Source organism: Gopherus flavomarginatus, chromosome 1 (genome assembly GCF_025201925.1).
Source record: "Gopherus flavomarginatus isolate rGopFla2 chromosome 1, rGopFla2.mat.asm, whole genome shotgun sequence".
Taxonomy (NCBI): Eukaryota; Metazoa; Chordata; order Testudines; family Testudinidae; genus Gopherus; species Gopherus flavomarginatus.
Window position 1 is genome coordinate 360,508,985 of NC_066617.1, and position 13,177 is coordinate 360,522,161.

General features: G+C 46.9%; 1 protein-coding gene across 3 annotated transcripts in view; it reads right to left on the reverse strand.

The window, feature by feature from the left end:
• Positions 1-4,530: 4,530 nt before the first annotated feature.
• The window catches only part of GDPD5 (glycerophosphodiester phosphodiesterase domain containing 5), a 347,993-nt gene continuing 339,346 nt past the window's right edge, over positions 4,531-13,177 (reverse strand). For all 3 annotated transcript variants that reach the window (XM_050930540.1, XM_050930546.1, XM_050930554.1), the window contains 2 exons: positions 8,185-8,297; positions 4,531-5,755 (listed from right to left, as the gene is read on the reverse strand). In XM_050930540.1, the coding sequence (XP_050786497.1) occupies positions 5,640-5,755; positions 8,185-8,297 (229 nt within the window). In that variant the 3' untranslated portion in view covers positions 4,531-5,639. The remainder of the gene's footprint in view (positions 5,756-8,184; positions 8,298-13,177) is intronic.

Genomic DNA, 13,177 nt, shown 5'->3' on the forward strand with positions numbered 1-13,177 from the left:
GTCTCTGCACCTCTCTGAAAACCACACTAAGCAGTTAAATAAACACGCCCAGACAGCCCAGACCACAGACCTCCAACAGCTATAACCCGAGGAAGAGGAAGGCAGCTCTGCTCAGGGGCATTGGAACAATTTGCATAGTGAGGGTGGTGAGAGCCACAGAACCAAACTGTAAACCCCATGTATGATGGAAACCACTTCAAGCCAGGGGGTGCGGTCACACCCCCAGTTCCCCCACCCTCGGTGCCGCTCATTCTAGTTGTGTAATTAGGTCCAGAGACAAGAATAGGACAGAAGAGGAGTTAGCCCTGTGTCAACTCCAGTAAATCCTGATTGTCTGGTGAATTTCCAAATAGCCGTGTTGACGTTTAAAGGAGCCCTTTGCAACCTGGCATTTTCCTCTCTGAACTGTCCACGGTCCTAAAGAACCTTCTGAGCCTTGCAGCAGTGTGCAGCCCGCTCGCTCCGTCTCTCTCACACGCACCCCAGTTTGCACAGTACCTGTCATTCCACCTTAGAAATGGTCCTGAATGTTTCATGACATTTCACGTCTGTTTCGCATCAGAATTTCATTTCCACCCCGGCGCCATTCTGCTCAAGGTACCAACTCCAAAGCCATCAAGGCACAGTCTGGTGTCCTCACGGTTTTCCAAGATTTGCATATTTTTCACTGGCAAACTGGAAACCCAGTGTTGTTTGCCTGATAACCAGTGGTTAGTTGCCACGATCCTTGGTCCCGTATGAGGTGGCACCTCTACACCACGAGGCTCAGCTTTTCCATCACATACTGTATGTAATACCCCCTGTGACATACATCTAATTCCACTGAACACAAGTCTGTAGGAAGTATTCCTACCGGATCCATTGGTCCATCCACTGAGAATAGCATAGCACCAATGAGCATAGTGTCAGAGCACAACATTGCCATTAAGCTGTCAACAAAAGCGAAGATAAAAATCAACATGCACAGCCAGGCTGCTGATTTGTGAGCAGGAAAAAAAAAAATGTATCTCCATCCCTCTGCTTTGAGCCACATGAGGACAGACCAGGCCTAAGTCTCGGGCAGGTGGGCGCATTTGTTGAAAAATGTAAATTTGTTGAAACCAAAACTGATCAAGGAACAGTGTCGAGTTCAAGGAATTTCCCCACTCCAACAAACATGAAGAAAAAAATTAAAAAATTGTGAAAACATTTCAGATCAAAATGACTTTTCATTTCAAAATTTAAGCTAATTAGATTTTTAAAAAAAGCTTACAGAAAAAAGGCCAAAATCTGAACATTTTCACTGACCCAAATGTTGGTGTTTTGGTTCATGAATATTCAAAATTTTCACTTTTCATCCTGACTTAAAACAGGGAAAAAAATTAAAACTTGAAAGTAATCATGGGCCAGGAAAACCATCTCCCCACCCAGCTGTATTATGTAGATGCAAGAATCCCTTCACCCACCAATTAAATGCAGCGATTTTGGGGTGAGTAAAGCAGCTGTTTAGCAGTGCACCTGAACACGAAGAGAGTTTGTCTTCACCTCCTGTCCTACAGAATCCAGCTGAAACCACAGAGGGGAATCTTAGGTAGGTGGATCACAACTGGACAGTCTGAAGTTGTCCCCATAGCTGGCCATACCTCTGCTCTTGCAAGCTCCTTTTAAGGCAGGGGTGGACAAACTTTTTGGCCTGAGGGCCACATCGGGTTTCCAAAATGGTATGGAAGGCCAGTTAGGGGAGGCATGGTCTGGCCAGCTCGTGGTTCAGCCCCCCCCATACAAATCTCCCCCGGCTTCTCACCCCTGACGGCCCCCCGGGACCCCTGCCCCATCCAACCCTCCCTGTCCCCTGACCGCCCCAAGACGACCCTCTACCCCTGACCGCCCCCCCGCTGCCCTAGCCAACTCTTCCTCATTCCTGACTCCCCCCCTCCGACTCCTGCCCCATCCAATCACCCCTTCTCTCTGACCGCCCCCGGACCCCCTGCTCCTGACTGCCCCTACCATCCAACCTCCCCCCAGAACCCTTGCCCTCTATTCACCCCCCAGTTCTCCGCACTCTGACCACCCCAACCCCTATCCACACCCCTGCCCCAACCACCACCCTGAACTCCCCTGCCCTCTACACAACCCCCCCCCCCCCCAGCTCTCTTCCCCCTTACTGCACTGCCTGGAGCACCAGTGGCTGATGACGCTACAACCATGCCACCCAGAGCACCAGGACAGGCAGCTGTGCCGCCCAGCTGGAGCCAGCCATGCCATCGCGCAGCTCAGAGCACTGGGTCAGTCCACAGCTCTGCAAGAGCCCTGCCACCCACAGCATTGTGCTGGCGGCGCAGTGAGCTGAAGGTGAGCGGGAGGGGGAACAGCGGGGAGGGGCCGGGGTTAGCCTCCCGGGCCGGAAGCTCAGGGGCCAGGCAGGTGGGTCCCACAGGCCAGATGTGGCCCACGGGCCGTAGTTTGCCCACCTCACCTTTAAGGCTTCTGGTCTCACAAAGGAAAGCCCTGAGCACCCCAGCAACCACAAGCAAGCAGAGCCTTTCAGTCTCATCCTGTGGAGAGAATGACTCCTTCACTGTGAAGACCAGTGCATTTTGTAAGCAAGCTCAGCAAACAGAACAGCACACAGCAGCAGAGGAATCCTGTATGTTCATTTCACAGAGGGCTGAGGGGTTGATTTGGGGCTAGATATATTTTCATTGAAAACTCTCATACTTCAAAAAATAAAATGAAGTAAATCTTTAGGGCAACGGTGGTAATAATCACTGTATAACCTGGCGGGTCTGGGGCTCGTAGCAAAAAAGTGTGTTGTGAATCGACCTTGTTTAGTCAACAATGCCTTGCTGAGTTTCTTTTAACCCTCTCAAACTTTAAAAAAAAAAAAAGTGTCTGACCTTCCCACAAAGTCATCTCCAAGGATAAAAACCAAAACTTGCAGGTAACCATCAACAGATGCTCAGATGTAAGTAAGTCTTTCAGTTGATAGGACAAATCAGCCAAGAATGTTTCAATACTGCACCAGGAACAGTGACTTTATATAAGACCTTTCAGTTCTGCAGAAAACCACACTGTTTCACATAGGCTTGAGAGCACCATGAAAGAGGGTAGTGTATTGGGGGTGACACACAGACCCGGTACCAGGTTTACACTGGTAAAAATCCAGTCAACTCAAATTATTTTAATAGCCGTACTTTGGATTTACAGTGGTGTAACCCTGATAAGAATCTAAAGGGTAATAATTGAGTTACACATTTATATAATATAAATATATTTAATTCCTTACCTGTGTTACATCTTTGATTATTAAAAACAAAAGATACAAGGAGAATTTTTTACTCCCACCACCTAGATGCTGTTGACATTTTGCACTTCATTCAGTTAGATCGGTCAGTTTCACTTCCCGTTTCTAGTCAGTTTCACTTCCCGGTTCTTATGCACCACACATACCACTTCTGGGTTTGGCTTTTTAACACTGCTGGGGAATGTTTACAGTTTTAAATCATTTTGAAAATAATTTCATGACAATATTTCTATTCTGACCAAGGCTGGCTCCAGGCACCAGCCCAGCAAGCAGGTGCTTGGGGCGGCCAATGGAGAGGGGCGGCACGTCCACCTCTTCGGCGGTGGGTCCCTCACTCCCTCTCGGAGCAAAGGACCAGCTGCTGAAGACTGACATGGTGGCGCTAGAGCTGAACGCAGCCCTTTTTTTTTCCTGCTTGCGGCAGCAAAAATCCTGGAGCTTGCCCTGATTCTGACTACGGTTTGGCAAAGCCATTAACACACTCTATGTCCGGCATCCAATACAACTTTACATCAAACCCTAAATAGAATTTGCTCTCTGTTTAGCAAGGTAAATGCCATGGCTTCAGTTCCATCATGATTGCCAGGCAGGACTCTGCAAATAAATCCCATTTCACCTCACTTTTGATTGAAGAATCGTAGACTTGACTCAAATCCCTAATCAAGAGGGAAATTTCACACACAATTGATTTTCAAAGCAGCATTTGATGAACTTCAAAAGAAGTGAACGATGATATTTCCCATATTCCACCTTTCTGTGCTAGCCAAGCTACAGTAAAGAAGCAAAACTAACAAATACCACAAAAGATTAGGGATTGATCCAATGCCTACTAAAGTCTATGGGAGGCTTCTCTCTGGCTGCAACAGACTTTAGAACAGGCTAAATCGTGAAAAAGCTAAATAGCCCAATACCTGACTCACCTCAGTGAGAGAAGGGAGAAATTACAGTCAAAAAGGAAAAGTGCCTAGACTTTCATTTGTGTCCCAACTGCGCTGTGTGGAAAGAGAGACCCAGTGTGGGGGGGAGTGGGAGGAGGAGTCAACGGAGAAAATAAATATTGACATTTGGAAGAGGGGGAAAAATGCATCACTGATCTGCTCGATTTCTGGACTTTTTCGCTATAATGTAGGATTTTGGTTTAAAGCCTCTTGCACTGAAAAAATGCCTACAGCAGCTCCTACTCTGTGCAAGCACCTCATTTTCTGTCATTATCGCTCCTTTGGAGGAAACTAACGTGCAGTCTTTAAAAAAAAAAGATACTGCTTCTACACAACAACAAAGAATTAAGGAGAAGGTCTCCCTTCTTCTCCTAGACTGCTTCACTTTGTGCTTTACTATTTACAATTCAGCATTCTTTGCTGCTTCTTCAAACTTCAATTCTTCAAGCTGAGCTGCTTGACCTGTGACTGAGAAACACTGGTTACCAGGCCACTGCTGATTGTGACTTCCCTTCCCCACCACCAGTTAAAGGGTTAACAAACTACACCACCTGTTCTAAGTGGCGGGCACTTCAGCTGGATCAGGGGGATGAACAAGGTGGTGAGTGCTCTTTACTAGCCACCATGGCATGGAGATTCTTCATGGAGACTGACTTATGAAATACCAACTAGGAGTCTATTTAGGGTCTTCACTCAGGCCAGGAGCATCTAGGGGAGATTTCTCTGGGGAAGGACTGCAGTATAGGCCATAAAACTTGCCAAGGGTTTTGCTCTGAGCACTTTCTATCATATATTTCATATGACACCGCATGCCTCGGTCCTGCTATTCTGGGGGAACGCATGAAAGTGATTCAGCCAGGATGATTCCTTCCGCTGGTTCTGAACACACTCTGGGAGCAGCACCTTCCCTCTGCAAGGAAGCTCTGAACAGCCCTCTGATTAGCGAAAACTTCATTAGCCAGAAAAAGAAATGACACGTCACAAGAATTTCACAACATAGGTTTTTAGACAAGTTCCGCTAACAATTGCTGCACCAAGGGGAAGATCAGGTCCATGCCCCGCCTGTCTCCCCCAGTGTCCAAGATGTTACCTCAATATTTCATCAGATTCGGCCAAAATGTTCCTGTTTCAATGCACGAGTTAGTCCCGCTCGTGTCCTGGAAGAAATACATACAACCCCCCAAAATACACGAAAAAGAGACGAAAAAAAGGACTTTCTACATATTTACAAGAAGTGGCCCCAGCCTCACTGTCCAGAGTATGTCGGGAGCCAGCAACCAGAGCAATAGAAGGGGTCTCTGCATGCTCAGTAGTTCCACAGAGCGTTTCCCCCATCCTAGACAGCGTGAATACCACCCATCGCAGATGGGAGCACTGCGGGGGGGGGGGGGGAGGTCATGCAACGGGCCTTTAATTCCTCAGTCCATGCGTAGCTTCATGTCCCGATGATCCATGGGGGCGACACCCTCGTTGGAGTAACCGTTTTCAGAACATAACGACAGCTCATCTGCATTCTCCACGCCGTTGTTTATTTCTGGGGGAGGGGAAAGACAAATGAAGACATGATTCAAGTGCTGCCAATCACTGGAGTCCCCAGCCGCACCTTATTGAAATGCACTCCCTAGAGGCCGATTCACTGGAGTTAATGGAAGTTCATGGGGCTCAGGACCTGGTTAGAGATGGCTCAGCACCTCAGGCCCCAAGGTTCTCTCATTTTTAGACAGGCAAACTGAGGTACAGAGAAGTTAAGTGAATTGCATCTCACCCCCAACCCCACACACAAAAAAAAAATCACACAGCGAGTCAGTGGCAGAATATATGGGCCTGATTCTGACCCCACAGTGATTTTACACCAGGGTGATTCCACTGTCTTCAGTACACTGGATTTATATCAGTATAAGCAAGATCGGGATCAGGCCCCTCCTCAGACGGCAGCCACAGAGGTGGGTGAGGTAATATTTATTTTGGACCAACTTCTGCTGGTGAGAGAGCCAAGCTTCCAGGCTACACAGAGCTCCTTTCCTTGAGTACCTCTCCCAAAGTACCTCTGTGCCCCGTGTGCTGTAAGACCTGAAAGCAGAGCGCTCTGAAGCTCGAAAGCTGGTCTCTCTCGCCAGCAGAAGTCGGTCCAGTCAAAAGGTATCACCTCACCCACCTTCCGTCTCTAATATCCTGGAGCCGACAGGGCTATAACAACCAGGCATGCAGCTCAATTGAGACAATCCTGTGGCAAGTGCACCCCCTGCTGGGAAGACAATGACATGCCAATGAAAATAAAAAGTTAGTGGAAGGTGAATGGGGGGTGGGGAAGAGCATGTGCTTAAGTGGTCATTAGTCCCCTACTGGAGCCCCTTCAGAACCTTCACCCACAGGATAGAGCCAGCTAATGCCCTGTGTGCGAGCACTCAGCTCGTCTTACCTTCCAAAGAACTACTGTCTTTAATAAGGGGTGAGGGTGGGGAAAGGGGGCAACGAATCAGGTCAATTTCAGATGCCATCTAGTGGCTAGAACGCAAGACAGTTTAATGAGGCAAGGTTAAACAGAAGAAATTGACACAAATTTTCAAACAGGCCAGTGCTCGGGATCGCAGTTAAAGATGGACTAGATCCAGTAGATCATGAAGTCCATGAGCGTTCCAGCGCAGGGCATAGTCCCCTCTGGATGGCGGGTGCATCGGATGTTATACCAACGCATTATGATCTTAACAGTAAGGCCAAACGTCGCTTTCTTACTCTGCTGATATTTAAAGAGGTGACTGCAATTATGTTGGAAACAAAACTGTCTGACCCTGCCGAGTGCCTGTTACACATGCCCTAAAAGGGACAATCAGCCCATAACACAGTTCACCATTTACTTCCCTCTTCCCTACCACTTACAGCTGTGAGTATGCCTCCCAGTGCACTCCATTCTCCTTTCACCTGAGAGCAGTGTGAGGATGCCAACTGTTTCTCGCTTGAGAGAAGGGAGCTTCTACATTTAAAGCCCTGTTAGCCTTCAGATCCCTCCTCAAAAGTCTCCTTTGCCATGATTCCTACAGAACACTTTCTGAATGGCAAGGCTGCTGGCACGTGGAGACCACCACCTATCATGCGGGTCGGTACGTATCACCTCTGTTTCCTTCCTTCTCACCTGTCTGTCTCCATCTGTCTTTTGCCTTGTACTTGGATAGTCAGCTCAGCTCTGTGGGGCAGGGACAGTTTTTTTCATTCTATGTTTGTACAGAGCCTACCACAATGGAGTCCTGGCCCATGACTCAGGCTCCTAGCTGTTACAGGAATACAAAAATATCACCACCACTGAAGATTATTTTCAATATCCAATTGTTCAACTTGGTACATTTCTTAATGCTCCAATACTAACAATGGCCCAAAGCCTCGTGATTTTGTAAACACTCAAAATCCCTGGGGTTTGCCTCACTTCCTAGCTGTGTCTGGACAGATCCTACACTGATCTACGAGATCAGGATCCTGCCTGTGGTTCATGGACCTTTCCTGACAAAGCAGTAGATTCAGTTATTATTATGCATCCTCCCACTACAATATTGAGGCCCGACCCCTACCTCAATATCAGTGGTCATGTGTGAGTGAGGAGTGCAGGGCCAGATCCTGATTAGTGGCATTGTCCAGTGCTGAGAGAATCACTAGGTGGCTGGTTGGCTTGCTGCTAACCCCAGCATCCCAGCACAGATTTTCAGTTACTTAGATTTGATTTTTTCTTCCCTTCCTCTGCCTCCTTTCTCCATCCCTCTTAGCAGCCAATCCACAGGTCAGCTCTCTGCTTAGATCTGTGGTGCTATCCTCAATATCTCTAGTAAGAGGAGTGCTCAGAGAGCGGGGGCACTGGAGGTACTGGAACAAAAGGCTCCACTATCTAACTGATGGCAAGATAAGAGCAGAACTCCTCCCTCTGACCCTGGCTTTCCTTACAGACACTCCAAGGATCTCGCTTTCAAGCGGCCATACCTGAAAAGATCAATTTCTCCTTCATGATTTTGACGTCCCTGCTGGACCTGCGGACAGCAGCACTGAGCATGATTTGCTCCGGATTGTAAGTCCTTATGCTTCCCAGACGCCATCTGCAGCAGAAAAGAGGGATATAAAGCTCTATCCTCAAAAGGTCTATCTTCTAATGGCCTAAGAGGCTCTCTAAGCAAGCAGCCACTGACAAATGCAGTCACAAGCCCTGTCGACCCAATATGGCTTTATTCCACTAGAGTTCATGGGCCCTGGTGTTAGGCAGCGATGGATTGATTTTCTGAGGTGCACAGCAGCTCATTATCTCTGAAAATCAGGTAGTCCAACAAATGAAACCATTTCTGTGAAAGTGCCTTGGTCTTCCCCCCCTTGTTAAATGTATATAGACTAATTACAGGAGGAAAGTGTTCAGTAGTAATGCCTATTTCAGATAAATCAGAGACATGCATAAGGAAGACATCAGTACTAGGTGCTTCAGAGGAAGGTGCAAGCAAACCCAAAGCAGGTTGTTATGGAATGACCTGGTCCCAAGAAAAAAAGTTTCTTCCTGACCCCCTACTAGAGAATGGCTTATGCTCTGAAGCATGAGCTTTTCCAAAGCTCAGAAGAATTTTTTCAAATCCTTACTACTGTAACTCTGCATATTATTATCCATATACAACACAGACCAGGTGGTTTGAGAGAGAGGTTTGAATACTGCACAGCAAGAAGTGTTGTGATTTGGTCACATTAGTGACTGTCCTCTGTGACAGATCCAAATCAGCGGGGCACAGGAGTCTGGTAGAGGGCAAAAATACTGGTCACTGGATGAGTAGTTTTCTGTTCCCTGAGTGACCAGAGCAGGGGCTACACTAGAGTAATCAGGAACCTGCTAGAACCAGTTACGGCAGACAGGCTGATTAGAACACCTGCAGCCAATCAAGGCAGGCTAATCAGGGCACCTGGGTTTAAAAAGGAGCTCACTCCAGTCAGGTGGGGAGGAGCCAGAGGAGAGGAAGTGCATGTGAGGAGCTGGGAGCAAGAGGCACAAAGAGCTGAGAGTGAGAGGGTGTGCTGCTGGAGGACTAAGGAGTACAAGCATTATCAGACACCAGGAGAAAGGTCCTGTGGTGAGGATAAAGAAGGTGTTTGGAGGAGGCCATGGGGAAGTAGCCCAGGGAGTTGTAGCTGTCATGCAGCTGTTACAAGAGGCACTATAGACAGCTGCAATTCACAGGGCCCTGGGCTGGAACCCGGAGTAGAGGGCAGGCCCGGGTTCCCCCCAAACCTCCCAACTCCTGATCAGACAGAGGAGGAGTTGATCCAGACTGTGGGGAAGATCACTGAGGTGAGCAAATCTGCCGATAAGCACAGGGCCCACCAAGGTAGAGGAGGAACTTTGTCACAGCTCTGATGAAGGGGACAGAGTCAGGTAACCTAGACCCAACATTTTTGGGTTTGGGGAATTAATTCTATTAATTTTTTTCTCTGTTTTTAAAGTGTCAATGAAATTAAACATCCTCCTGAAGCTTCCACCACACAGAACATTGGCAGAACAATGAAATCCAGCAAGGTGACTTGACCATAAAAGTGAATCTGTCTAGGCTGAGGTTCATTGTCTAAACCAAATAAATGGAAAAAGTAAAAAGCACAGTGAAACGTACGGCAGATTTTTAAAAATTTACTTTTAATCAGCTAAAGAATTGGTACCAACACAGAGAAGGACTTTGTCTTTTTTCCTTTTTAGCCTGGAAGTGTCCTTTTAACACATGGGCAATTACATTTCAGAGCTATTGAATACTTCAGCCCTAAAAGCATACAGTGACGAGCTAGGCTGAATCTACACTGATGGAGGCAAGGATGAGGCAGCCATGAGGCGGAGCAGGTAAAGGTGCTGCACTGGGTGCCAGGAAACCAGATTCTGTCCCCAGATCTCACGCTGATGTACTAGGCATCCCTGGACAAATCATTTCACCATTCTGTACTCCTCTTCCCCGCCATTCCTTTGGCTTGTTGGTTTAGACTGGACTCCCTCCCACTAGGGGTATGTACAGTGCCTTGCACTACATGGCCTCAATCCGAATTGGGGCCACTGGGTACTACTAGAATATAAATACCAGTGGATGCTTCTATTTAGGCTGCATTCTAGACTCTCTAGGTGCAATAACACCTTTATATCAGAGGAACTGCATCCAACTGCCTTTCCTGAAGCAAACATCTCCATGTTACGAATAAATCAGCTGCCAAGAGAATACTTGGGGCAGAAATCCTGCTAAACTGTTTCAGGTGCAAAGTGGACACTTTTTTTGCACTGTTTTTTAGATTTCAGGGTCAACTTCTGCCTTTGAATATGAGGCTGTGATTCCCACCAAGGTGCAGTCCAACTCTCTTTCCTGTGTGGGAAGTATATCAGGTTCTAGCTTTCAGGAAAGGATCTCAGCTAGTTCTCCCTTCTTTACATAGTAACAAAGAGTTCAGTAACTTTATGTTGACACTTCAGATATAGTGTCAGATACAGGATCAGTGTAAACTGAAACAGTTGATGCAAGCCTGTCCGGTTTCCAGTTATCTGGCGCCACCAAGTGGAACATCAAGGGAAATCAATACTACCTCATGCAAGGAATGCATTTGCTAGGCATTTAGCACCTACTGCAAAGTGCTGAACTCCCCACTTAAGTGCACCCCAGTTAAGGGTACTCAGCCCTTCACAGTGTCAGGCCCACCCAAAAGGTTCTAGGAATACTCAGGCAGAAATCCACCCTGTGCAGCCTTTCTGCGCTGCCTCAGTAGCCTTGACCCCCCCACTTGGTAAGGCAACTCCCATCTTTTCACGTGCTGTACTATTTATACTGCTTATTGTATTTTTCACTCCATGCATCTGATGAAGTGGGTTTCAGCCCATGAAAGCTTATGCCCAAATAAATTTGTTAGTCTCTAAGGTGCCACAAGGATTCCTCGTTGCTTTTGCTGATGCAGACTAACACGGCTACCCCTCTGAAACCTATAAACACTCTAATCCACATACCTCCTGGGGGTGGTGTTCTGCCCTATCTAGTGGCACCGAGACCACTTAGAGAGAGGGATAAAATGAGTCTGCTCTACAGTTTTAGCTAACAGCCAGTTGGCTTCTAGCTCATGTAGTAGAGGCTCCTGCACAAGCTTCCCAGGTTCGATCCCATCTGCTGACAACAGGGGTCTGTTGGCATTACAACAGCAGGCAGGAGATTACTCTTTACAAGGGAGAGGAAAAAAGCATGTGATGGACAAAGCTACACTGGGACGACAGAGCCAAGGCATGTACAGCAGCAACCCGGATGAGGCAAGAGAAGGTGGAGCAGAGCTTGCTACATACACATCTTCCTGAATTCTCTCAGAGGCTGTCCCAAGCTGAGCCATTAACTGACTTTGAAGGAAAAAAAAAAGTTTATGCCATCAGCGCCCAACCCAATGAAGGGCAGAGGGTCCTCATCTCCCACTGAAATCAGCATTGCAGCTACTCAACATGTCGCAGGATCAGGCTCTCTGCAGTCATGGCCCATAATGAAATGGTCTGCTGTGAAGTTCTGTTCTATATGTTTCTCAGGTACTTGCAACATTCTGTCTGGTGTGCAAGACTAGAACTAGGTCGGGGTGTTTCATCCCTAAAGGAAAGACCCAGCAGAATGAGTTATTTTAGGCCGTGACTGAGGTTTGGTTCAGATACACAGCTGAAAGGCCAGAACCCAAGTGGAGAGGTGACTGAATATAACAGTGGGGAATCTGCTGGCAGGATGTTCTGTGAGCAGCCCTCAGATTAGGAACTCGCTGCCTCGTGGGTCTGAAATAGCTGCAACCTAGTGACCTCAAGGGCAGGTTGTTCTCCCCCCACCCCCGGGTCTTGGGGGGTGGAGGTGAATTAGGAGGGTAATGATGCTTACCCAGGCAAGACTCCCAAGGATTGCAGTGGTCCCTGTGTTTTCCCTGGATGAGGAGTGCTAAACAGGGCCCAGAGTCTGCAGACTGCAGGCAATGTTAAGTGTGACGTATTAATGGCAAACACTCTATTTCCATCATCTCTTACCACCCGGATTTTCAGAATAATGCAAAGAACTAGCTCCTTGTTCAGTTAGGCCCAACTCGAAGCATGGCGTGAATGAACCAGCGCAAAGGACAGTTGAAAACAAGACAGAATCCTAATGTTGAATATCATCATTCCTACAAATCCAAGACTTAAAAAAAAATTTAAAAAATGGGGTAAGTGCTTTTTACTTTTAGATTGAATTGAAAATAACACATTGGTTTGGGTCAGGGTCCTGTGGGTTTCAATCCCAGATGAAATACTATATACAGGGTTTTCAACATTTGATATGCCTGGAATCGAGAATTCCTATTTAAAAAAAAAAAAAATCCAGTGAGCATTTAACATGTCTAGTCTGATCACTTTGGCTATGAAAGGCCACAGAAATACATGTCCGTTTCTCAATGATATTGATGTGAACCAAGCCTGTGTACCTGGGGAAGAATTTGCTCCACGGTAGTACCACTCCCATAATGTTCAATGTATTTTTTCACTAGCAAAGTATCATTTTAAAAGGCATCAGTACAAGGCAGCTTCAGATAACAACAGATCCAGTTATTCTGCAGATTGAGGACAACAGTGCAAGTCGTCGCGTACCTTCTAGCAGGCAATACTTACAAATGGCAAACTTTCGAATTCAAAGGAGGGGAAATAAAAAAGGAGACACACACAAATTGGGACATTTATCAGTAATACAATCTCATTGCTCAGAGCTAAACGTATGGAGAAGGTTACACATGAAGAGTTTGGTTCAAACACAGAAATAAAAGTGGTGAAGGCTTTACTGCAGAGTGAGGACAGATTTCAAATAGTCCCTAAAGGCAGAAGAAACTGAAACAGCCAATACAATAAACAATCAAAAAAGTATTTCAGGGAGCCTGAAATCCAGTGTCCTGGGGTCTTGAGTCTCTTCCAACCTACACTGGCAAAATGCCATTGACTTCA